This window comes from Callorhinus ursinus, unplaced genomic scaffold, assembly GCF_003265705.2.
Source record: "Callorhinus ursinus isolate GAN/ISIS: 27379988/994484 unplaced genomic scaffold, GSC_fseal_2.0 scaffold38, whole genome shotgun sequence".
Lineage (NCBI taxonomy): Eukaryota > Metazoa > Chordata > Mammalia > Carnivora > Otariidae > Callorhinus > Callorhinus ursinus.
This window is the reverse complement of record NW_027397100.1, coordinates 9,653,351-9,680,300: the sequence shown is the minus strand read 5'-3', so window position 1 is coordinate 9,680,300 and position 26,950 is coordinate 9,653,351. Positions and strand designations below refer to the sequence as shown.

Below are 26,950 nucleotides of genomic sequence, written 5' to 3'. Positions count from 1 at the left end.
GCGTCTAGATGGCTATGGGTCATGATGGGGACAAGGGAGGAAAAGGAGGAGGTGGGGGCCACGGGCTTGGGAAAAGAGAAACTGCGGGACACTTACAGAAGAGTCCTGAAATTAACGGGCTCCTCCCCTGACAGATCAATTTCCATTGGGATAGGCTTGCCGTCAGGGGGTAGACAATAAATGGCTGAGGTTTACCTGACGTTCAGAAGCACCCTTGGTCACCCTAAAACTGATGAGAAAAGAAAGCCAAACAGGGGCCGGGACTTTGCCTAGAGTCTCCATGCTGGAGTGTGGGGCGAAGTGGGGAGAAAGATCAGAGGGGCCAGATCTGATGGGCCTTCGATGCCAGGTGACTGCGTCTGGTTTTCTCTCTTCACGGCTGCCCCCCCTGCCCCCGAGCACCAGGGAGTCTTTGAGGGTCTGAAGTGGGACAGAGCTTGATCAGATTGGCCTGAGAGAGAGCCACGTGGATGTAGGTGACGAGACTCGACAGGAGACTGGGTGCCCAGTACCAACAAGCATCTATCCCAAGCCTATTACGGGGGGGCGTTAGGGGGGTCCACAGTGAAGAAACCAGTTCACCATGGAGCAAGGAAGGGAGAGACAAGGACAAAACCCATCGTTACAAACCCGGTTAAGTGTGATGTAGCAAACTGAACAACACGGGGCAGGAAGGCCGGGAGACCAGTCCTGAGAGGTCAGGGCCAGCCTTCCTGAGGTGACATTTAAGCTAAAATCAGGGGAAATAACAAGGGTTAAAAAACAAACAAAAAGCACTCTGTGGACATGAACTTGGCATGAAGCAGAGTGGTGGGGCTGAGTCTGGTGGGAGATGAGAGTGAGGCAGAGGCAAAGTGATGCCTTTAGAGCCCTCTAGGACCCTGGGGAGTTTGGACAGGACTCTAAAGTGCCATGGGAACCACCCGAGGGTTTCCAGCAGGGACAGACTTTTGTGTTTACTGGGCACTTACTACAGACTATGTGCCTAGCTCTGTATTATACATGGATAATTGAATCTTATTCCCCCTCCCCCGAGTTATTATTAACCCAATTCACACCTAAGGAAACTGAAGCAGGAAAAGGTTAAATGACCTACTCAGGGCAAGGTCACACAACTAGTAAGAGAAAGACTTACACTCAATCACTATAGGATGCTGCTCAATAAAATAACAGCCCACATTTAATGAGCAATTACTATATGCCAGGCAATCTGATTCCAGAGCCCCTGCACTTCCCATGTCACTGACCAAAAAAAGGGATCTTTTTAAGAATTCTTTGGGCTGTAAAATTATACGGGAAAATCCCAGTCCCTCTTTGGACCTCAGTGTCCTCACACATTAAACAGAAAGGCCAGACTTGTACCAGGGAACACGACAGCTAACAGGGCCTTCGGTATCCCAACCGTGGCCCAGCCAGGGGCAGTGGCAAGCACAAGGTCACCTAGCCAATTCCGACAAAACACTCAGAACGTCCAGCCTAGTCTGCTGTCCTGATGCCAGCGGCCTCCTGAGGACCTCCGAGGTCCCTTCAATTCTAAGATGTTAGGATCCCACGTCCAGGCACCAGTAGCCCAGGCCCATGGAGCCCTTGAGAGCCTCTGGCTGGCTCTTGGGCACCTTGCTGCAGAGCTGCCACTCGCGGCGGGCAGCAGTAGCCCGAGGCAGTGACCACAGTGGCAACCAAAAAGGACATCACCTGGACGACCTTTCCCCCCACCACACCCCTGCCCCACACCCACACACATCCACTGAGTCACTCGGGCAGACCACTGGTCTCCATTTCCACCACATCTGCCAAATAATGGAAAACAGTAGAAGCAGCTTCATCGGTCGTTGTGAAGTTGGCAGTTACTTTACATAATCACCTAACGTGGGATCTAACTCTATAAACTTGTAGAAATTACCAGCACCTCTCCCCTGGCTAGAAATTAACTTCCCAGAAGGGGTAAAGTAGACCTTCCCTGGAGCTTGGTCTCGTCTTCATCCCCAGAATTCTTGCAGAAGGCCCACTATGTATAAAATCCTGGGGGGGGGGGAACATGCCAGGACCTTCTTTATTATTTTATTTTTATTGTTTATTTTTGAGAGAGAGAGAAAGAGCCAGGGGGTGGGGGGAGCAGTGGGAGAAGAAGGGAGAGAATCCCAAGCAGAGTCCCCGCCCAGTGCAGAGCCTGACACGGGGCTCGATCTCATGACCCTGAGATCATGGCCTGAGCCGAAATCAAGAGTCGGATGTTTAAGCAACTGAGCCACTCAGGCACCCTTTATGAATTGTTTTAATGTTTGATTTATAAACATTTCTTTCCTCAGATTTATTTCGGCACATACAGAGGGCCCTGGGGGCACCTGGATGGCTCAGTCGGTAGAGAAGCTGACTCAACTTCAGCTCAGGTCATGATCTCAGGATGGTGAGATCAAGCCCCTTGACAGGCTCTGCCCTCAGCAGGGAGTCTGCTTCTCCCCTTTCCCTCTCCCTCTGCCCTTCCCCCTCACTTGCACGCATAAGCTCTCTCTCTCTCAAATAAATCTTTTTTATTTATTTATTTTTAAAGATTTTATTTATTTATTTGAGAGAGAGAGAATGAGAGAGAGCACGAGAGGGAAGAGAGTCAGAGGGAGAAGCGGACTCCCCGCTGAGCAGGGAGCCCGATGCGGGACTCGATCCCGGGACTCCAGGATCATGACCTGAGCCGAAGGCAGTTGCTTAACCAACTGAGCCACCCAGGGGCCCTAAAATAAATCTTTTTTAAATAAACAAATCGATTCATATAAATCTTCACATGCCCCCCCAATTTTACAGATGAGGCTCTGGGGCCTGAGGTCACCCTAAAAAGGAATTGGGGCTCACAACTGAGGTTAAGATATAGTACTAATAGCTGAACGAAGCCTGTTTCTTGGCTTATAAGATACACAAGTACATATGAGGCATCCCAACTTTACATCGAAAGGCTCTGGGAAAATAATTTTGAGACCAGAGGTAACACAATGGAGTAATTAGGAGAAGAAAATTAGGTTGCAGTCCTGGTTCTGCCATTTATTAGCTGTATGAACTTGTCCATGTTATTGAACCTCTCTGAGGGCTCAGTTTCTCAGCCATAACATGAAGATAACTCTCTGGGGCGCCTGGGTGGCTCAGTCAGTTAAGCGTCTGCCTTCGGCTCAGGTCATGATCCCAGGGTCCTGGGATCCAGCCCCACATTGGGCTCCCTGCTCAGCGGGGAGTCTGCTTCTCCCTCTCCCTCTGCCCCTCCCCCTGCTTGGGTTCGTGCTCACTCACACTCTGTCTTTCTAATAAATAAATAAAACCTTAAAAAAAATACAGAGATAACTTGCACCTCAAAGAGTTGTTACGGGGATTAAACAAGATTAAAAAGTACATAGGACAGTGCCTGGTACATAGAAAGTGCTTTCTTTTTTAAGTTATTACATAAAATGAATTTTAAAATAGACATACTGAGGGTGCCTGGGTGGCTCAGTTGGTTGAGCGACTGCCTTCGGCTCAGGTCATGATCCTGGAGTCCCTGGATCGAGTCCCGCATCGGGCTCCCTGCTGAGCAGGGAGTCTGCTTCTCCCTCTGACCCTCCCCCCATCTCATGTGCTTTCTCTCTCATTCTCTCTGTCTCTCAAATAAATAAATAAAATCTTTAAAAAAAATAAAATAAAATAAAATAGACATACTGAATGTGCCCTGAAAGTGGTTTTATAGGAAACAACACTTTGGTAATATAAATACAGTTCAGAGGACTCTAGTAGGAATTCACAAGCTCTGGAACGGACAGAAGTCCCAAAAGCTAAGAAAAAATGCCATCAATAGTGATACACTGGAAATAACAAAATATATTGGATTGGCTGGTAAGTGAAACCCCATTCCATACGTACAATGGTGTAAAAGAGAATATGAGCACTGCGTGCAAGGGAATAAAAGCAAGCCACAGTGCAAAAATATAATGAAGGAATTGCTACCTGGTACCCTTGGCAGAGGTAAATATATCAGCAAAATCTGGTACAAAGCGGCAAAACCCACCCTTGTGGGGATGTTGCGTGTTGCCACCCATCCCACTAGGGGTCGCCCAAGGTCACCCAGAGAACTGGGGACAGCGTTCAATTCCTAGCCCAGTCTGCTTTCTGGGACACCAGCGGCCTGTAAACCCGCCAAGGGCCTCCCTTACTAAGCTGCACAAGGGACCGGTGGCCCCACGCCCACTGAGCCCTTAGGAGCTCAAAGGAAGGGATCCTTCAGAGTGAGGTGCCTGAGAGCCGCACTTCGCAGCATGGCACTCCCATGCACAGCACGGGCACATTACCCTGCCGGAGGGGAAAACGCAAGGTGCATTTTTTAGGAAGGGGGCAAAGGGGCGAAGAGGATATTACCCCCATTTTACAGGTGAGGAAATTGAGAAGCAAATGATTAAGCAAACTGCCCAGGGTCACCCTGCTCGGGAACTTCAGAGCCACAAGTCCCACCAGGTGGGTCAGAACCTTGTCACTTGGTTCCTAATGCCCCACCCTCAGATGGGCCTGGGAGAAAAACCGGTAAGCACAGTCTGAAGGAGGGGCCATGAACAGATGGCTACTTGCTCCCCCCAAGGTCCCTCCACGCCTTCCTCAACGGGCCCAAGAAGGCTGTCTGCTTCCCCCATCAGCCATGACACTTGAGGACAGGGTCAAGGCCTTTTCTTGGCTCCCCCTCCTAGCAGAATCCCAGAGCTGCAGGCTAAGTTTATTTACTCAGCCAGGGCCCCCGACCACTCCAAAGGGCTCATCTTCAGGGCTCAAGGGCCCAATTTCCTCCCTGTCCTGCCCCCCATCCTTGCCCCAGGCCTCCTGGATTTCCCAGCCTCTCCTCAAACCCTGTCAGTTCTACGCCCAGAACCCCACTCAAGTCCCTACACCATCTACTGCTCCCAGCCTGGACTGGAACCTCTTTCTCAGGCCTCTGCACATCATGTGGACTCCTGTGATAGTCTTTTGTTCTCATTTTTTAAAATTGAAGTATAATTTATATAGAGAAAAAAGTATAATTTATATAGAGAAAAATGCACACCTTTTAAGCATACTGCTCCACGAGCTGCCCTGCCCCAGCCTGTTCACCAGCCTTCCTGATTGTCCCCAACCTGCCTCTCATCCATCCTCCACGGGGTGCTTTCGGGTTGCTCTTCCCAAGTATGTCTGACCATATCACTGCCCTGGCCAAAACCCTCCAGCAGCTCCCCCTGCTCTAAGGATAGAGACCCACAGAAACAGATTAGAAACACTCCTTGCCCTTGAGAGAGAGAAATATAAAGTCAGACATAAATCCGCCCGCCCTTAAGAAAGGAATTCATTTCAGTTAAAGGGAAACTGTTAGGCACAAGGTACTTGGGCCTTAAAGGATTTTGTTTATCCAGATGCTGAGCTGTAAAATGCCTCCATCTGGGAAGATGAGAAAGTAAATGTACAACCTAGTGAACAAAGAGCAGAGTTTAACTGCCTATGTAAGCTGTTGGTCAACTTAAATTTAATGTATGAGAAAATTTAACCACTCGTTGCATGTTTACATCTCATTGTCTTTGTTTAATAAAATTCACCCACTTTAAGTGAAAAATGAAATTAATGTTGGCAAACGTGTGCTCATTCCCCTTTTCGGTCCAGCCCACCTCCCCACCTGATCTACTTTTCATAGATTCCTTTCTCTTTTCTAGAGTTTTATGTGAGGAGGCCATACAATAGTCACGCTTTTGTGTCTAGCTTCTCTCACTTGGCATATTGTGAGACTCATTCACGTTGCTGCATGTATCTGTAGTTCTCTTTCATAGGCGCGTAGTTAAGTATTCCATCACACGAATATAACACCGTTTCTTTTCCTTTCACCAGCTGATGCCTATCTGGGCAGCTTACATTTTGGGGCTACCATGCATAAGGTGGTTATGGACATTCATGCATCGGTTTGTGTGTGGACATATACTTCGTTCTCTACCAAAAAATGACAGGTTTCTCTGCAGTGCCTCCTGCTATTCCATGCAAAAATTAAGTATTCTCTTGGTATTGATTTGATTGCAGAAGCCCGTCTTTCCCACATGAAACACACACACACACACACACACACACACACACACACACTGATTTGTGAAACACAGATCAGAAAACCGTAGGAAGTCATAAAATGTAACTAGTAAAAATTTTTTTGGTGTAACTTGCCCTTACTGTTTCCCAAGCATTAGGCACAGCATGGTATAAGCATTTTACCATTTATCTCTCACGACAGGTTTGTAAGGAGATAGTGCTGTTACTCCCATTTCCCATATGGGAAGCTGGGCTCAGGGAGAGGAAGGCAATGACCCAAGCCACACCCAAGCAAGGGTCCACCAGGGCCAGGGTACATCCTAGGCCAGGGCTTGAAGACTAGTTCCACCACTTGGTAGACTCTCCTTGGGCCTCAGTGTGATGATTTATTCAGCATCACAGATCTCTGAGACTCTTCTAGAAAGTCCTGGCTTCAAATATTCTGCTCCCACAAATAAGTAAAACGTCCAGGAAATGCCAACATATTAGCCAACCGCAGCTGGAAGTCAGGACAATAAACCCAGCTCGCGGAGCCAGGTGGGACATTCTCTGACTCGACTGCTGGCCCCACACAACTCTCCAGTTAATCTGGGTTTAGGGAAATCCCTTGAGGGGCTGGACCAAAGTAGATAGTGCCCAACCTTTGAGAAGCCAAAGAAACAAACAAAAGCAGCCATTAAATGACTCTACAGATGGCAGAGGAAGAGATCTGGTTTTGCTTCAGAGAAGAAACGGGTGAGAGGAGAAGGAAGAAGGGTCTCGAAATGGAGGGAAGGGGAGACCAGAGCCCGGAGCAGGTGAGGGAAGGCTGGGTACTGCTGGGCCATGACAAACCCTTCAGTAGCCGGGCCACCAGAGGATGCCCATGGGCGGGGAACGTGGAAATCAGAGTCCTCTGTGTTTCTGTAAGGTACACCTTCCCTCTCACCCTCTGACTGTAAATGGCTTACTCCACATGTGTTAGCAAGGCTTGATGAGGCATGGGAAGGCTGAGGGGAGAGGCCCTGAGAGAGGTGATGGGGAAAGTGACTGACATGAGGAGACTCTACAGAACCAGGGCATGCTTGTAGGCAAGCAGGCTCCAGGGCCCAAGGCGGTGGCAAATGAGAACGTCCAGCAATCTGCAGGCACCTTGGGAAGGACTTCCCTGGAGTAGAGAACAGAATTCCAGTTGGTCTTATCAAGACCCAGGATAGGAAGATCTGGCTGACAAAGAACACCTGAGTGAGTCTGGAACTGCTAAGAATATAGGAGCTGGAAGAACACCTGAGGACACACCTGGAGAGGCAGGGCAGTTGGTGTGAGATTAAGTACATGGATTTAGGAGTCAGACTGTGTGGGTTTAAAATACTAGAGATAAAGAGAAACACTCTATAGTGACAAAAGGGTCAATCCATCAGAAAGACAGAAACATTTTAAACATATCCGTACCTAACAACAGCACCAAAATATATGAGGCAAAAACTGACAGAAATAAAGGGAAAAACAGACAATTTGACAATCCACACTGCTCTTGTTTTTCCCCAAAGCTCATTTGTCTCAGGGTCTCTGCCCTTGGTATGTCCTCTGCCAGCAACAGCCCTCTAAAGATCCACGTGTGAGGGGCGCCTGGGTGGCTCAGTTGGTTGAGCGACTGCCTTCGGCTCGTGTCATGATCCCAGGGTCCTGGGATCGAGCCCCGCATCGGGCTCCCTGCTCGGCGGGAAGTCTGCTTCTCCCTCTCCCACTCCCCCTGCTTGTGTTCCCTCTCTCTCTGTGTCTCTCTCTCTGTCAATTAAATAAATAAAATCTTTAAAAAAAAAAAAAAGATCCACGTGTGGCTGGAGTTTCCAATTCACTAAAGATTCTAGTCAGTGTCACCTCCTGAGATGGCGTTCCTTTAACCAACTTATCCACAGTAGCTCAACCTCTCACTCCCTATGCAGTTCTCTGGTTTCTTTTTCTTCCGAGTATCTCTGACATTATCTGCTAACTGCCTGCTTCCCTTCATTAGAATGTAATCTCCATGAGGCGAGGGCTTTGCCTGATATCCCGCATCCCCCTGCCGCCCCGTTCCTAGATCAGAGCCTGGCACAGCATGTGCTCAGGAAATATCTGTTGAAGTGGAACAGAAAATGCACTAATAGGACACACAGACAAATGGGACTTCATATATGGTACAGGGATAAAGGTGACACCTCAAACCAAAGGGAGAAAGGTAGACTAGTTGACACAGGGCGTTGGAACCACTGGGGAGCCATGTGGGGAAAAAAAATTTAAGTTGAAGCAGGTGGATTTATCACAAGTATGTAACTTGACTCCTTCTTAAAACTCCACTTTCAAAATGCAAAAACCCACAAGAAAAAGCAGAACAGAAGAGGGGACCACAATGAAATTTTTGAGGCTGGAAAGTAAATGGACAAGTACTATCATACAGCAACACCAAGCAGGCAATATGAAAAGGTGACAGTTTAGTCTGATTTACACTAAAAATTCCTTAAAAGGCTCAGAAATTAGTGGTAGGAAGATTGGTAAGAACGAGGGTTTAAAAAGCAGCTTAAAAACTCCAACGAATAGATTCCTAGATCCCCTCCTTACACTACCCACCCTCTTCCCTCATGGGGGGCAGACCCTGGCAGATCAGAAACATATTTTTAGGAGGGAGTAGAAGAAGGTCCCTGGACAGGTGGACACGGAGCACAGGAGACAGAGAAGGTACAAGCAACAGAGGGATTATACAAATGTCCACGTATTAACCATTGAGGATGTCCAGAACCTCGGCCCTCTTGCTCCACTCAGCTCTTGGAACACTGCCAGAGAGGCAGAGCACTCACAGTACTAAATGGGGAGACCTGCCCCAGGGCGTTCATACCCCACTCAACTCCCAGCAAAATGGGAAAAATGGACCCCTGTGAGGACATTTCATCAAGAAACTCCAGTCCACTAAGGAAGAGGAGATTCTAGAACTTTCTAGAGAAGAAAAAGTAGGTCAGGTACACAGCATCAGTATTCAGAATGACTCGGGACTTCCCAACTGCAATACTGAAAGCTGAGAGACAGCAGAGTAATGCCTTCAAAATATGACGAAACTTCTGGGTATATACCCAAAAAAATTGAAAACAGGGACTCGAACGGATATTTGTACACCATGTTCACAGCGGCAGTATTCACAACAGCCAAAAGGTGGAAAGAACCCAAGCATCTACTGATGGATGAATGGATAAACAAAATGTGATCTATCCATAAAAGAGGATAAGAGGTAATTCCCGAAAAGAACCAGGAAGCTCTTCAAGTGCAAAGAGAAAGGTCTCTAGTGAAAAAGGCAAGGTGAAGAACAGAGTGCGTGAAGTGACATTCACTTAAGGGCCTCTTTTAAAAGTTTTATTTCAGTGTCAAAATTAGGGTAAAGTGCAAGAAATTTCATTTTCCAAAAGGCCAGAGGGGACAAATTATACCCAGATCTTCTGAAGGGATCAGGCTTTAACTCTGCCAAAATATTCATCCTAAGGGTTGAAGGCAGATCCATGTTTTGTGTGACCTAAAACATATAATGGGGGGGGGGCTTCCCTAAGAATATAAAATATACAAAATTGGAAAAAATGTGAATATTTCTTCAAAAATGAGAGAAAAATTATAGCAAACTACAACCTTTTTAAAAACAAATATCATGGGGCACCTGGGTGGTTCAGTCAGTTAAGCATCTGCCTTCGGCTCAGGTCATGGTCCCACGGTCCTGGGATGGAGCCCCACATTGGACTCCCTGCTCGGCGGGAAGCCTGCTTCTCCCTCCCCCACTCCCCCTACTTGTGTTCCCTCTCTCGCTGTGTCACTGTCAAATAAATAAATAAAATCTTAAAAAAAAATCTTTAAACAAAAAAAACCCCCAAATATCACGAACATCACAAAATCCAGAAAAATAACATTTTCTTTTTAACTGCCTGAAACACCTCTGTAAGTCTTTTTTCCTACTTCTGGGGCCATATACTCTGATGGTTCTTCATATGAGAAGGGTTTTGTAATGTCCTTTTTTTTTTTAAGACTTTATTTGACAGAGACAGCGAGAGAGAGCACACAAGCAGGGGGAGTGGGAGAGGGAGAAGCAGGCCTCCCGCTGAGCAGGGAGCCTGATGTGGGGCTTGATCCCAGGACCCTGGGATCATGACCTGAACCAAAGGCAGACGCTTAACGACTGAGCCACCCAGGTGCCCCTAGTAATATCCTTTTATAGAGAGAAAATAAGGATGACTCAGTCTTACTTCTAACATGTACATTTATAACAGTACACACTGCATTATGGAGTACATTCTTGGCAGAAGAAAACTTCCACTTTTAATAAGTGTTAGTAAGAACTGAGTCTTCTGCTTCTATTTTTACAGTCTTTATGATTGAGAGAATTTTCCATAGATCAGCTTCTGACTCCAAATGTTTCAAACCTTGTTTATCTTCCTTACCCACTTTTGGCGCAGACGCTACAGGACACCTGTCCATGGCGATACTACCCCTGTTCCTGCAGCTTTTCCTAAACCAAGACATACTTGAACCACTAGTGGAAGCGACTGCAAACCACATAAACAGATAAAACCAAACTGAGTGTATTCTAACCCAACCATTAGCCAGATCCACGAAATGTCCAGGACAAACATGAGGTCACTTCACAGGAGAACAGTGAGGAGGGAAGTCATATTACAATGAAAATTTCTTTCTTTTTTTTTTTTTTTTAAGATTTTATTTACTTATTTGAGGGAGAGTGAGAGAGACAGCAAGACTGGGGCAGGGTGGGGGGCTTGGGGGGAGGAACAGACTCCCAGCTGAGCAGAGAGTCCGACGTGGGGCTCCATCCCAGGACCCTAGGATCATGACCTGAGCCAAAGGCAGACACTTAACGAACTGAGCCACCCAGTGGCTTCTTAATTTTGTACATTTTATAGAAACGTATGACCACGGGCGCCTGGGTGGCTCAGTTGGTTAAGCGGCTGCCTTCGGCTCAGGTCATGATCCTGGAGTCCCAGGATTGAGTCCCACATCGGGCTCCCTGCTCAGCAGGGAGTCGGCTTCTCCCTCTGACCCTCTTCCCTCTCATACTCTCTATCTCTCATTCTCTCTCTCTGAAATAAATAAAATCTTAAAAAAAAAGAAAGAAAGAAACATATGACCACTTCCAGGGCTTTGGAAGAGACAAGAGTGAGGGTCCTTAAAGCAAAAAGCCATTAGCCTCACGGAGGAGAATCTGTCTCCATCACAGAAGTTCAAAGGCTTTCCTTCCCTGGCTGAAATCTGTCTTTTCATCCTCCAAAATAGTAATCTCAAGATACTCCCTCCTTGAGACATACCATGAAACACAGTGTAAGAACTCACTGCCTTGGAAAAGGTGACATCACACATCCAAGAAGATGGGAAAAATGATAAGAAATGGTACATCATTCAGAAAAAAAAGTTATTGGGATTCTTAGCCTCACACTGTAAACCAAAATCAAGTCCAGATGCAGTAAAGGGTTAAATGTTAAAAATTAGGCCTTGAAGGAACAAAATAAAAAAATGTAGGTGAATATCCTTTGATTGCTTGTATTCTTTCCTAGCCCAAAAGCAACGGGCAATACCACAAAGACTGACATTTGACCAAGTGAAAAGTTTAAACATAAACAAACAAAAAGGGAGCCTAGCTGGCTCTGTTGTAAGAGTGTGTGACTCTTAATCTCGGGGTTGTGAGTTTGAGCCTCATATGAGGCAAAGAGTTTACTTTAAAAAAAGAAAAAAGCTCAACAACAGTCGGCTTCAGGGAAATACAAATCAAAACCACAATGAGATACCACCTCACACCAATCAGAATGGCTAAAATTAATAAGTCAGAAAACAAATGTTGGTGAGGATGTGGAGAAAGCGGAACCCTCTTAAACTGCTGGTGGGGATGCAAGCTGGCGCAGCCACTCTGGAAAACAGTATGAGGTTCCTCAGAAAGTTAAAAATAGAGCTACCATAAGACCCAGCAACTGCACTACTAGGTATTTACCCCAAAGATACAAATGTAGTGATCCAAAGGGGCACCTCCACCCCAATGTTTATATCAGCAATGTTCACAATAGCCAAACTATAGAAAGAGCCCAGATGTCCATCGACAGATGAATGGATAAAGAAGATTGGTGTGTACACACACACACACACAAACACACACACACACACACACACACACACACACACAATGGAATATTACTCAGCCATCAAAAAAAAAGAAATCCTGCCATTTACAACAATGTGGATGGAACTAGAGGGTATTATGCTAAGCGAAATAAGTCAATCAGAGAAAGACAATTATCATATGATCTCACTCATATGTAGAATTTAAGAAACAAGGCAGAGGATCATAGAGGAAGAGAGGAAAAAAATGAAACAAGACAAAACCAGAGAGGGAGACAAACATAAGAGACTCTTAATCTCAGGAAACAAACTGAGGATTGCTAGAGGGGAGGGGGGTTTGGGAGGATAGGGAGTGATGGACATTAAGGAGGGCACTTCATGTAATGAGCACTGGGTGTTACACGCAACTGATGGATCACTGAACTCTACCTCTGAAACTAATAATACACTACATGTTAATTAATTGAACTTAAATAAAATAAAATTTAAGAAATAAAAATAAATGAACAAAAATAATAATAAACAGAACAAAAACAACCCAGCTTAGAAAACATGTAAGGCAGGGGCGCCTGGGTGGCTCAGTCATTAAGCGTCTGCCTTCGGCTCAGGTCATGATCCCAGGGTCCTGAGATCCAGCCCTGCATCAGGCTCCCTGCTCTGCCAGAAGCCTGCTTCTCCCTCTCCCACTCCCCCTGCTTGTGTTCCCTCTCTCGCTGTGTCTCTCTCTGTCAAATAAATAAATAAAATCTTTTAAAAAAAATAGAAAAGAAAAAAATGTAAGGCAAACAATAATCTTGGGGGGAAAAAAACCTACCTGTAGCAAATAAAATAAACAAGGGTTAAGCATCCTTCCTACTGAAAAGAGCTTGCAAGTCGGAAAGAAACTCAAGACTCCAAAAGATGTGCAGATAATTCACAAGTGACAAATGCCCAACAGTTACGATATATTAAGATATTCAATCTCACTAATAATAAAAAAATGCAGATTAAAAGAACCAAAGGCTATTCTTCAGCCATCAAAGAAGATTCACACAAAACTGCTAGCACCTCCTACCTCCTGTGGCAAACACTGCTATGGAGAGTGCACCAGGTTTATGCCCTAAAAATATCCATTCTTACTATTTGGCCCAGTAATTCCACTTCAGAGAATCTATTTCAGGAAATTCTCAAAATTGCAAAGATATTTATGTAGAAAATGCTAATTGCAGCCCTGTTGAAATGGGAAGGGGTGAGGAATGTAAATAAGAGCCTGGAAGAGAGAAAACACCTCTCAGGATGTGTGTATGTATTTGCACGTGGAGAAAGCAGAGAAAGGATACATGCAGGTTAGCACTGCTAATGCTAGAAGGTGGGAATGAGGGGGGAGTTATTCACTTTGTCTCTAAAGGCCTCCTGCATTGATTAACTTGCCCTAATTAACACAGCATATTGCTTTTGGAATTAAAAAACATACTCCAGGGTCACCTGGGTGGCTCAGTCAGTTAAGCATCCAACTCTTAGTTTCAGCTCAGGTCATGATCTCCAGATGGTGAGACTGAACCCTTCATTGAGCCCCTCAGCAGGCTCTACACTCAGTGGGGAGTCTGCTTGAGATTCTCTCTCCCTCTGCTCCCCGTCTCCGCCGCGCTCATGCTCTCTCTCTCTCTCAAATAAATAATCTTTAAAAAGAAAAAATAAGGGTGGCTAGGTGATAGACATTGGGGAGGGTATGTGCTATGGTAAGTGCTGTGAATTGTGTAAGACTGTTGAATCACAGACCTGTACCTCAGAAACAAAAAATACATTAAATGATAAAAAAAAAAAAAAAAAAAAAGGCGCCTGGGTGGCTCAGTCGGTTAAGCAGCTGCCTTCAGCTCAGGTCATGATCCCAGAGTCCTGGGACTGAGTCCCGTGTCAGGCTCCCTGCTCAGCATGGAGTCTGCTTCTCCCTCTGCCCCTCACCCCGCTTGTGCTCACTCGCTCTTTCTCTTTCTCTCAAATAAATAAAATCTTTAAAAAAATAAAAAATAAAATAAAAAATAAAAAAAAGAAAGAGAAGATAGCAGGAAGGGAAAAATGAAGGGGGGGAAATCGGATGGGGAGACGAACCATGAGAGACTATGGACTCTGAGAAACAAACTGAGGGTTCCAGAGGGGAGGGGGGTAGGGGGATGGGTTAGCCTGGTCATGGGTATTAAAGAGGGCATGTACTGCATGGAGCACTGGGTGTTATGCACAAACAATGAATCATGGAACACTACATCAAAAACTAATGATGTAATGTATGATGATTAACATAACATAATAAAAAAAAGAAAAAAGAAAAACCTCAAAAAAAAGAAGAAAAAATAATATTCCAGAAGAAAATACCCACATATAAAAAAATGAAACTATGCCAAATGGATCTGATCCTCATCTATCCTATCACACGGACCCTAATAAAAGAAATGAAGAAAAATAGTCATTAAGTCTCTCAGGCCCCACAACAGCCAACTCTGCCTGGCTGACTTCTGTAGCCATGATTGGAGGTGCCATACCCAGTGGCTCACAGGTAGAGGAGCAAACTACCAGAAAATCAAAAGTGATTTTCTTAATCCCCAAATTAAAAGCACAACACTCTTATCTTTGTCTAGAAGCCAGAGGGCATTAAGAGAAGAGACTGTGGTATCCCCACATGCAGGTCACTGCCACATCCCAGCCACACCAACACCCCTGAGTTATAATGCTATGACTTGGACCCCTCTGAAGTACCCTTTGATGCAAACTGTTTGCACAGGAAGAAAATCAGATAACGAAGATTAGCTAGAACAAAGATTAGCCTGGCCTGTTAGGAAAGTCATGCAGACATATACAACTTTCAGATAATACTCGATAGCACTTAAACCAGCAAAGATAAAAATTTAAAAAGCTGTGGGCAAACAAGCATTTACATATACATATACATATATATATATATATATATATATATATATATATAGTTTTCAAAATCAAAAATCAAAATCTCCGCATCAGGCTCCCTGCTCAGCAGAGAGCCTCTGCTGTCCGCCGCCCCCCGCCACCGCTTGTGCTCTCTCTCTCCATCAAATAAATAAATAAAATCTTAAAAAAAAAATCATTTAAGCCTAGATGGTAGAATGCCAAAGAAGGAAAAGACCTTTAGGATTAACATGTCCAACCCTCTCATTTCTCAGATGAAGAAGAAACTGGAACTCATACTGTCAAATGACACACAGAGCTATAAGACACTCTGATAACAGTATCTGCTCTTCTAGATGCACTGAACATAATTCACAAAGGGTTTTCACAGCCGTTATTTTCTTTGACCCTCACCAAATCCAGATGTTTCCACAGAGGAGAAAAGGAAGGCTCAAAGGGTTTGGATGATTTGCCTACGTCACCTGGCTCCAAATCCCAAACCCCATACCCCTTTCACCAGTGGGCACTGTTGCCCAAACCATTCCTGACAACCCAGGCAGTGGGTTCCCCAGCTTCAAGCACACAGCCTGTCAAACACTAAGCACTCAAAAATTAGATGAGTGAATACCTCAAATTTGGAGAAAGCTAAGCAAATTGTGAATGATCAACAGAATATGACAAATCTTTTAAAAAGGAAGATGTTGATAAGCTGAAATCCACATTAGATGAGAATGCTGAACCTCCCAGAAGAGAGCCACAAAGATCCTAGACCTCAGAGACAGGTCTCCATCATTTTGGCCTCAATTACCCAGAGCTGCCTCACCTGATCATCCTACTGCCAGTCACTTCCTATCTCTCTCTCCTCAGCAGGTCTCAGAAATCCGCAAGGCTCCCTACAGCCCACAACACCAAATCCAAACTTTGTACCCCGGCCTTCAAGGCCCTACCAGCTGACTGATTCTGCCGTTTCCTGAATTACTCACTGACCCTGTCCTTTTCTGGACTCTTCCCCTCCACCCCACAGAACCCCACTTCCTTTATGCTACCATATCTAGCCTTGGCTCCTCTTGGCTCCAGGTGAATACTGATCCCTTACCCCACTCATCAACCCCAGGTAAAAAGGGCAATGGCTTTTTTTTTTCTTTTAATGAAAGTGGACTTACATGACATTCATTTGAACCTATGTGATAATCAAGTTCACCAGAAACAGGCACAATGAACAGGGAGCCCCATCGGCGGCAGCCTCTAATTTGGGTAAGCAGGAGTTGCCTTATGCAACCTATCCAGTCCCTTTTCTGGCCTGAGGGGCCTTGAGTTCCTGAGGCTTTTCCTAAAATGGCCCACTGAAGGCAACCAGGTGAGTCTAGGGGCTGACGCTACACCTACCTGTCCTTCCCATCCAGACCCCACCCCAGATCTGTCCCAGGAGTCAGGACCCCAGCTTCATTATCAGGCAAGTCCCTTCTCTCAGGAACCCAGTTTTTTCATATGTGAAAAGCGGAGAAGGGAGTAGCATACCTGAAGAGAAAAATGACATAAGAATATCTTCCCAGTTATTAAAGGCTTTCCCATAAAGGTACCAAGAATATCCAAAACCCCTTGTGCTGGGACACTGCAAATTGTCACAACACAGATAGCTTGGCCATCCCCTAGGTTAGTGTGCACAGACTTACCCCATTACAACACCCTGCTGTACGGAGGTCCCAGAGGTGCTGTAAGAAGTCAGTGCCTGGTCAGGGGTATGTAGTTGTCTGCAATCTTCCACCAGAATGAACAATGCTGCAAAGAACAATCTTGTATAAGCATTTATCATTGTTCTGCGTTTATTTCTCATGGTAGATTCCTGGAAGTGGACTTACTGGCTGAGAGGATGCATGCATTTTAAATTCTGATACTTAACTAGTTGAAAAACTACATGGCAGGTGCCTGAGTGGCTCAGTTGGTTGAGCGACTGCCTTCGGCTCAGGTCATGATCCTGGAGTCCCCGGATCGAGTCCCGCATCGGGCTCCCGTTCAGCAGGGAGTCTCCTTCTCCCTCTGACCCTCCACCCTCTCATGTTCTATCTCATTCTCTCTCTCAAATAAATAAATCTTTAAAAAAAAAAAAGAAAAAAGAAAAACTTTACATGGCAATTCTCATAGTCCACTGGTATTCAGGCTTTACCTGGGGAATCTGTTTACAATGTGCAATCCTGACACACTCCCAAGCCTCCTTTTACATCCCAGCCCTTCCCCTCCCCCTCCAGGAAGTCTGGGGAGGGGCTTCTGAAGCTGCTTTGTTATCCAGCTCCCAGGTGGCCCAGCGGTGAGAGGAGGGAGCTGGTGACTTCTATTTGCCCTGGAGCACCTCTCCTAGCACAAACCCCGGAAGCGCTGGTGCGGGGGCGGCACAATTTGCAGGGAGGTCTCTGGGCTGTAGCCTAGGTCCCCAGTCGCTTCCCCCAAATGGCAGAGTCTGGCTCTCATGCACTGGACCACAATGCCTGGCACTAAGTGTTGCAGACAGAGTCATATCTCCAGACTCACCTGGATGCACCCGTTTCCCCTTCCAGACTCCCCCCTTCCTGAAGGTCCCTGCCCCACACATATCTTTGAGCCTAGTGACCAGGACCCAGGAGTTTTACCTTTACCCTAAGACTCCCCAAGCCTCCCTTCTCTAAGACAGAGCACCACTTCCCCAAGAGATCATTTGGGGCCTCCACACTGGGCTTCAGTCTCTGCATCTGTGAAATGGTGGGCGTTGGGCAGTGGCACTGACATTTTGGGTGCTGCTGTGAGGAGGATAGTGTGGCCAACTAGGTTCTAAGCAGTTGCAGTGAAGTCTGGCTTCAATCGGGAGCCCAGGTGCACTCTCACGATCATTTAATCAGCATTCTGATTGGCTTAAGGCCTGTTTGGAAAAAAAACTCGATTTTTATTTTCAGATTTCTCCACTGCTGAAGCGCAATTAGGACCAAAAGCCTTCTCAAGGCTGCTCAAGGGTCCTAGATAGCTGGGCCCAGATGAGGCACCAGAGGCCCAGAAAAGGCCTCGGCCGGTTTTCGGCTGTGTGCTGCTGCGCTCTGGGGAACACAAAGTCTGGTGGGGAAGCCGAGGGGGGCTGGTCACCAGGTACTTCACATTGTGGCACAGAGCACAGGGCAGGGACGAGAGTGCTGGCACGGCTGGCGAAGACCGAAGGAAACATCCTGGAGTTGAGTGTAGTGAACCTCCAGAGACAAGCTCTGGACGTTTCTAGTCAGGTGGTCGGCCTCAGTGCGGTGAGGGCTGGGCTCCACTGACGGACCCACCTGGGCTGAACGACACTGGTTGGCTGGGAGACAAGAAGCAAGTCTAGAGCCTCTGCGGCTCATGGGTAAACCAGGAGCGGATATGTAACAGCACCAAGCCCATAACCCAAGGACTGGATGGGATGGTACACACCAAGGGCCCCGCTCCGCGTCGCTGTGTGATAAACATTCCTCAAGCCCTGTTTTTACCTCTGGCCGCCACTTGTGTTCTAGACCCAGGAGCTGCGTGCTTTGGGGTTGTGTCCGAAGCAGCCTTCTACCCGACTCTAGCGGCCGTTGAGGGCAGAAGAGGCGTCGCATTCAGAACCCGGTCCTCACCAGCTGGGGTAAATCCCCGGGCTAACTGGGCCTCAGTTTCCTCTTGGTGCAATGGGAACCATCACACCGCCGGCGGGAGACCTGGTGGAGGGAGCGGTCTCACAAACGTTAGTCTGCATTATTTCTCCCCTCGGTAACGGCCCCCACTCCCGGCGTGGAGCACACAGTAGGCGCTCCGGAAACGCTCTCCGAGAGGAGAAACGGGCCACTTCCTGCCCCCAAGCCGACTCTCCCGTGTCTGGATTCCCCACCACTCCTCTTCCGAGGCCATGTGGCATTCCTGAGGGTGGGGGTGGGCGCAGGAAGAAGGTGCCCTCCCGGCCCCGCCCCCTCCGGGCGCGGTGGGCGGGACGAAGCCCCTGGCCGCCGTCGGCCCGCCCCGCGGGGGGTGGGCGTAGCTCGCCGCGCTCCGCACAAAGTTTGTTTTCTCCCTCCGGGCGGGTGGGGGAGGGCGAGGAAAGCGCGGGGGGGAGGAGAGGGGATCTGACGTCAGGCCGCGAGGTGCTTTCCAGCCGCGAGCTGTCAGGCCGAGTGTCAGGCCCGGCAGGTACGCGCCGCGCTCCCCCGGCGCCCCCCGCCCCCTGCCGGGACGCCCGGGACCGAGCCAGGGGCCGCGTGGACGGAAAATCCGCTCGGAAAAGTCAGTGCGGGGCTCAGGAGTGGGACAGAGGCGGGCGGGGGGCGCGCGGACAACTTGGAAAGTTTCTTTTTCTGGGCCGGGCGGGGGAGGGGGCGTCGTCCTGGCGCGTGCGATTGTGGGTGTGTGAGCTCTGGTGTTTGTGAGCCGCGAATCCTGGGGGCGGGCGGGGGCCGGCGGGGGGAATGTCCCACCGCCCCCCCCCAGTTGAAAGCTCTCTCGGGGCCCCTCTGGGGGTCCCATCTCCCTACGATCCTAGCCCGTGAGAGGGCCGCCCCTGCCCCGGGCCGGGGTGAGCGCGCGGGGGGCGGGTTTGTTTGGTTTAAAAAAGTGCACGTTGCTAACCGCCAGCAGCCTCGCCCCCCCGCCCCCCCCGCCGCGGCCGAGCCGAGGAGGGGGCCGCCGAGGGTGACAGCTGCGGGTGGGGGCAGCGGGAAGGGCCCGGGGCTGGGGGGCTGGGGAGCCCGCGCGAGTTCCCCTTTCCTTTGGAACAAAGGAAAGTCTGTCTCGGAGGCATCTGTCACTCCCAGGCTGGCCAAGGAAGCGGGGCGCGTGGGGCCGGCGACCCGAAGAAAGTTTGTGCGCGCCGGGACCCTCAGGCAGGCCGAGCATGAGCCGAGCCTCCCGCGGGGGAAGCGCGCAGTCTCCGGGGTAGGGGGCGGCCAACATGGAGTCTGGGCGCAGGGCTTGGTGGGGGGGGGCGGTGCGGAGGTGGGAGCCCAGCCCCCTCCCCTCCCCCTCCGGGCCGAGTTCGGAGCACAAAGCCGAGCGCGCAGGCTCGGCCAGCCCCGCGCCCCGAAGAGTCAGCCAGCGCCAAGCGGCGGGGGAAGGGGGTGGGAACCAAACTTTTTCCTGCCCCGGGACAGACACGTGAGTTTTCTTTCTTCCAGAGCCCCCGCCCCACCCGCACTGCAGGCTGGCGGGGGAGCTGGGGCGCCGAGTCTGGCGCGGGGTAGGGGGCTGAGGGGTGCGGGCGCCCCGAGCGCAGGCCGATTCCCCGCCGCCCCGGGAGCCATGTGCTCCGACTAGGTCTGGGCCGCGGGGGAGGCTGCGCGCTTTGTGTGAACTGCTGGGAATGCACCGTGAGTGCGCGGCCCGGGGGAGTATCGGGAGGAGTTGGGGGAGTTGTCAGAAAGTTCGTGCGGGAGTGGCTGCACGTCGGCGTCGTGGAGTGTGTAGCAGGGTGCACCGGGTGTCGTGTCGTGAGGGTGCTGCCACAGGCCAGTTGGGATAAGAATTGATCGCTGGTGTGATGACGTTTGGAGTTTCCTCAGTCTGAGAGATCGCGGGTGGGCGGGCCGGTTGGAGTTTGTGGGTAGGCGTATATCCAGGAATTGGGCTGGTTTCGTGGGTACCAGTTGTTCGTGCTAGACGTGGGATCTGTAAGCTGTGCGTGTGCTGTGTTTGTCGGTGAAAACCATGGTGGTTCCAGGAGCTAAGCCATGGGTTGGTGCCTGTTATCTGAGCACTGTTACAGAGTTGCGTGGTGGTGAGGGCATGTGTGTGTCTGTCAGTCTGTGTCTGGGTGTGTGTGTGGGGTGTGTATGTGGGAAACCTCCCCCGTTGTAAGCTGGCTGGAGTGCAGGACATCATGGAGGAGAGAGGTCTGTGGAGGCTGAGGGGTCATCTCCATGGGCCACCTCAGGAACCCTGCAGCCTGGGACTTGGCTGGCAGCCAGGGTGGAGTTTTTACAGATAACCCTGAGTAAACTTCTCATAGCCTGCCAGGACTGCATCCCTGAGCCCAGATCCCAACTGCCCTGGCCAGCTAAGCCCCAGAAACCTGACCTCAGAAAGCAGCCTGCTGTTGGTGTTCTCTGAGGAGTGGCACCTCTAACCAAGGCCTGTCTCACCTCCAGGTGGCCTGGCTGGGAGGGTGAGACCCTTCCCTCGAAAGCCTGGCCCAGCCAGCCCAGATATCTGGGCTCAGGCCCAAGTCGAGGAAACAAAACCTGGGAGATGCCAGAGTCTCTTGGCCCAGCCTGCTGGGTAGCTGTTAAAAGGCTGAGGAGGGAGGAGCCTTGAGATTCTGGCATTAGCTTGTCCTGGAACTTTTGGTTTTAAAATGTAAATCTCTTTTGCATGTGTGAACCAGAAGTTTGTCAGGGGGATGAGCAACTGAGTTGGGTTGTCTAGGGAAACCCCTTCCTTCGTTTGACAGGTGAAGAGGGGGCTCAAGCCCAGAAAGGAAGGCGCACACTTGCCAAAGTCACACAGCCAAGATGAGAGAACCAGAGCCCAGCCTTGCTCATTTATCTGGATTTTTGAGGAATTGGTTCATGGACCAGGCCAGGGGCTAGATGACAAAAGAGAAGGTCTGAGACAACCAATAGGGATGACTCAACACTCTCTTGCAGGGCACAGTAGGCACAGTAAATGTTACACAGATTGCTGGAGGACCATGGTGATTAATAGACATCCCAGACCTGGGAGGCAAGATGCAATAGAGTCTGGTGGGGCTGGGGGAAGTTGGTTGTTGGCGGTGGCAAACCTTGGTCCAAACCTTGTTTCCGTACCCTATCCTGGAGGTGAAATTTTTTTTTCCTAACAGCTTTATTGAGATGTAGCTCACATATCATACAACTTACCCATCTAAAGCAAACAAATGAGTGGTTTTAGTATTTTCACAACTATGTAATCACCACTGCAGTCAATTTTAGAACATTTTTATCACCTCAGAAAGAAATTCCATACCCTTTAGCTGTCATCCTTCTATTCCGCCCTCAGCCCAATCTAAATATTTCATTAAAATGGAATCAAATGTGTTTTTTGTGACCTTCTTTTACTTAGCATATTTTCAAGGTTCATCCACAGTGTAGCATGGATCAGGACTTAGCTCCTTTTTATGGCCAAATAATATTCCACCATATGGATGGACTACATTTTGTTTTATCCATTCCTCCACTGATGGACGCTTGGGTTGTTTCCACCTTTTGGCTATTACGAATAATGTCGCTATAAACATTTGTGTTCAAGGTTATTTGTGAACACAGGTTTTCATTTCTCTTTGGTAGATGTCTAGGAGTGAAATTACTGGGTCACATGGTAACTGTCTAAATTAGGTGGCTTTCTCTCTGGGCCTTGATTTTCTCATCTATAAAATGATGGTAATAGTAGTATCTGTCTTACAAGGACTTTGTGAGGATCAAATGAGATAGGAAGCGTGAAGTGCTTGGTACAGAGCATGGAAAACAGACCCCAGTGGTAGCTATGATTCTCTCTAGCCTGGTACTGCTTATTAATGAGCTGCCATTTATGTCAGTAGTCTTCTACTGGCCGACCGCATAAAATAAAGGCATCTCAAACTCTTCCCTTCTAGGTTGCCCAGGCTAAGATATGGCCTGAGACTTTGATTTGCTATCCCTCCATTTTGGTGTCCCAGGCTCTAATAATGGTGTGTTTGGAGACAAGGAAAGGGTGAGAGGCAGTGCGTGGTAATAATGTCCCCATCCCCTTTGTCACTTGTTCCAGGCTTGCCCAAGGTCCAGCCTAGCCCCTAGACACCATGTCAGACAGTGACCTGGGTGAGGATGAAGGCCTCCTCTCCCTCGCAGGCAAGAGGAAGCGCCGAGGCAACCTGCCCAAAGAATCGGTGAAGATCCTCCGGGACTGGCTGTACTTGCACCGCTACAACGCGTACCCCTCGGAACAGGAGAAGCTGAGCCTTTCCGGGCAGACCAACCTGTCAGTGCTGCAGGTAAGGAGCCAGTAGCAGGGGGCCTGGCTTCTATGCCTGTCTGAGCCCTGTCACTGATACACTCTGTGGCCACTTGAGAACAGCCACTCTCCCTGCCTCAAGGGAAGACAACGATGTGAGGTCACTGCAGCTAGATTGGGGAGACTTCTGAAGAGGCAGTTCATGTCTTGTTGTCGTTAACAATGGAGGCCACGGGAAGGCAAGAGGGCATTGAGTGTTTGGAATTCAGCCCCCAGCCTCAGAGCAGTGTCTGGAGAGTGACTTGGTTGCAGAAGGGCAGCTGGTGGTCTGCAGTGTAGTTAGAAAAATGAGTTGGGATCATGGCCAAGGAAAGGGCAGAATTCAGAGGTTCTGGGTTCAAAACCCAGTTCTGCCACATAGGAGCAATGGACTACACCTTGATTTCTCCACCTGTAAAGTGGGGGGTTCGAATCCTCCCCTGCCTGACTGAATTGTTAAGGAGCAGATTCTGAACTGGATGTGAAAGTGTTTTGGGGGCACCTGGCTGGCTCAGTCAGTGGAGCATGTGACTCTTGATCTTGGGGTTGTGAATTCACATCCTATATTGGGTGTAGAGATTACTTAAAAATAAAATCTTAAGAAAAAGAAAAGATGGGGTGCCTGGGTGGCTCAGTTGGTTGAGCGTCTGACTCTTGATTTAGGCTCAGGTCATGATCTCAGGATCCTGGGATCGAGCCCCACATCAGGCTCCACGCTCAGCATGGAATCTGCTTGTCCCTCTCCCTCCTCTGTCCCGTGTCCACACCTCCACCCCCGCACTCTTCTCTAAAAATAAATATTTTTTAAAAAGAAAGTGCTTTGTAAACCATGCACATGAGCATACCTGAAGATCTCTTGTCCACTTTTTGTCAGAGCACAAGGTATTATCTCCTTTGAACTGCCCCAACTGCTGACCTATAGGTGTTTTTGTTCTGTTTGCTAGGTAGTCCTGGTGCTAGGCAGGACACCCTGGACTACCAATGACTTGCCTCCAATTTGGCTCTCATCTACCTGGGAGACACAGAGCAGGCCCCCAGCCTAGCAAAGGCCTATTCCCTGCCCCACAAGCCCCCAGTGCTCCCTTCATGACCCAGCTAAGCCTCTACCCGAAGTCCCTCTGCCACCGGTTCCAGCTCTGTCTTTTCCTAGCCTTTAATAGATTCCTTATTTCAGTCTGTGGTGCTAACTCTCCCTCCTTCCCTTACCCCACTCGGAACCTCCCTTGTCTTCCCAGCTCCCATCCCTCTTCCACAATGCCTCACGCTGAGTATTCAGCCCTCAGAACTCCTGTCACCTGACTTTATACTTGCTGGGCAGTGGTTAATAGGAGTCTTGTCTGCGAGAAAGGCTCTAGAGTTACAGAACCTGACTCTGATCCCATCTTCTCCACAAGAAGCAGCCTGGACATTGGCCAGGTCCACTGCCTCTCCCTGAGCCTCGTGTTTCCTCGTCTGAAAAAAGGAGATGAATGTGGTACTTTCATAGCATGTAAGGAGGAGGGATGGAGAAGAAAGATTCAAGGCTCACAGCGAGGTGAGCACAGAGTGGGTGTTTCTGCTCTTGTCATCCTCATCTCTCCTAGAGCATAGGTCTTGGACGGACCCCAGGTGTCTAGCAGTGTCTAGCATCTCACAGTGTACCAAGTGCTCCCAGCTAGAGTTGAGGTCCCAGAGAAGAACCAGACACATTCCTACCTTCAAGGTGTCTAGTCCAGGATGGGAAAGTGGGGAAGACCTAGCCTTTAGTGTTTGTAAAAAGTAATCACTTGCTGGGACAGAAGGCAGCAGAGATGCAGGCAGGGTTTCTAAGCCAGCCTGGAGCCTCAACAGGCCTCCCAAAAGAGGTGGACTTGAACTCATAGGATGCAGAACAACACAAGCCAAAGGCTTAAGCCTGAGAACCAGGATCACCTAGATGGGCTCTTTGCTGGTCTTCTGCCTCCTGCCTTTTTCCCTCAAGTCCATTCTATCCTCTCGCTTTTTTTTTTTAATGGGCTTTATTAAGCAGTTCATGAATTGGACAGCATCCCATCTAACTCTGCTCCCTCAGTCCATTCTCTTGAACACAAAAGTACAAATCTGGTGGTGTTACACACTCCATGGACCCCACTGTCCTCTGCATAGGGTCCCAACTTAGGAGCTTACCAGCCTCATCTCTCAGTTCTTCCTGTCCCCGAGGCTTGTGAACCTTCAGACCTTCTCCCTGGGCTTCTCCCTGACTTTTCTGAACCTGGCTCACTCCATGTAAGCATTCTCACTCCATGAAAGCATTCTTGGACTAGGTTTGAGGCCACTACTCTGTGTTCCTGGTGCACCTCCTTCCTGTGCTGCCACACTGTACTGAAATTGCTTTTTGTCAGGGAACTGTTTCTTAGAACTGAGTGATGTGCCAATTTAAAGATTTTTTATTTATTTGAGAGAGAGAATGAGAGACAGCACGAGAGGGAAGAGGGTCAGAGGGAGAAGCAGACCCCCCGCTGAGCAGGGAGCCCGATGTGGGACCCGATCCCGGGACTCCAGGATCATGACCTGAGCCGAAGGCAGTCGCTTAACTAACTGAGTCACCCAGGCGCCCTAATTTCTCTTATTTTTCATGGGCCCACCTCCTCTCTAACATGTTGACTTGAAATATTTTTATCATCACGTCACTTAAGCACATATAAACATAAAACTGGGTTAAAAAAAACAACTTGCTTTTGCTCTTATAAATTGTAAAATAACAAGTTTTCCAAAGTAAATGTAAAATCAATGACATTCCATCTAGCTGCATTAATATAAAATGGTGGATGGGGATGATGCTTTGCTGACTGGGCTGTGGTGTGTAGTATGACAAAGGCACTGACTCTGGAGTTGAGCAAGTCTGGATTGCCAGAGGCCACTGTGCTCCTACTCAAGATCAGAATGGAAACATAAAGCTAAAACATTCTTCTGAGAACTAGTGGACCCCTAGGATGATATATCCCTGATTCCACTTAGAGAAATGTTGGTCTGGAGCAAGGATTTGTTGCTGGAGACTTCTGAGGAAGGGCCAGGTGGATCCTGGCGTGCCCTGATGGGAAGGGTTCTGGTGTTGGCCGCCGTGCTCTAGAGTCATGCTGAGAGTTAATGAGCAGTGGGGACCATGTGGCCCTGGGTGGAAACTATACCATGAATCCCACATGGCCTCCAACCATCTACCTCTGCTTGGAGGTCTCACAGGCACCTCAGATTTCTCAATTGGTAATGGATAACTTCTCCAAGCTGGCTCCTTCCCTTTCTAAGGGGTGGCCCTTGATTGCCCTTTCTCAGCTCCTTTGATCAGTCACCAATTCCTATGCATTCACCCCTTAAATATTTCTGAAATGTGGCTTTCCCTACCCTGATCCAACCTATCATTGTCTTACCACTTGTTACTCCACTATTAAAAACCCTTCAATGACTCCTGCCAACCTAATGACAATATCACCTGTCCCTATCTGCAGAGTGGGCCTCATCCCTGCCCCCTCCCCCATACTCATGCCACACTAATCAGTACCCCAGACCACTTCATTCCCACTCCTGACCAGGGAGACCCTCCACCCTCAGAGGAACTGTGTGCTCCCACAGTACCAGGACTGGGTCAGCATTTGGACAATGGACTGTAGCTGCTTTTTAGAACACACTGAACTCCAGAAGCCGAGGCTTACTTATCACTATATGCCAAGTGTTTAGCTCAATGCCTGGTATCTGGTAGGTGCTCAGTAAGTAATTGCTGAATTGATAGAAAATGAGGAAGTGTGGGAAATGTCAACAGGCAGGACCTCTAAAGAAATGTAGTAGCTCCTCAGTCTGGAAGAATTGGCCTAAGTCCCTGGAGGCATCTCTCTTTCCTGTAATTTTTAAAATTTCACTGTTTATTAAGAACTTTTGCAAATATCCACAAAAGAGAATGTTATAATGCACCCCTGGAACCAATCACCTGGCTTCATCACGCATCAGCGTT

At 48.6% G+C, this 26,950-nt stretch overlaps 1 protein-coding gene and 1 long non-coding RNA gene across 6 annotated transcripts in view; one reads left to right on the top strand and one right to left on the bottom strand.

The window, feature by feature from the left end:
* Positions 1–15,863: 15,863 nt before the first annotated feature.
* LOC112827852 (uncharacterized) lies at positions 15,864–19,002 on the bottom strand. Its single transcript, XR_003209331.2, has 3 exons — positions 18,528–19,002; positions 16,722–16,827; positions 15,864–16,566 (listed from the first exon to the last, which is right to left on the bottom strand). It is a non-coding gene; the product is annotated as an uncharacterized lncRNA (long non-coding RNA).
* The window catches only part of TGIF2 (TGFB induced factor homeobox 2), a 14,368-nt gene continuing 6,049 nt past the window's right edge, over positions 18,632–26,950 (top strand). Inside the window, exons 1-2 of one of the 5 annotated variants that reach the window (XM_073880472.1) lie at positions 18,632–18,763; positions 22,765–22,990. In XM_073880472.1, coding sequence (XP_073736573.1) covers positions 22,799–22,990 — 192 coding nt within the window. In that variant the 5' untranslated portion in view covers positions 18,632–18,763; positions 22,765–22,798. Of the gene's footprint in view, positions 18,764–19,132; positions 19,297–19,455; positions 19,586–20,008; positions 20,164–22,764; positions 22,991–26,950 lie in introns of those variants that run through there. The other 4 variants (XM_025875757.2, XM_025875758.2, XM_073880473.1 and 1 more) reach the window with 4 other exon arrangements.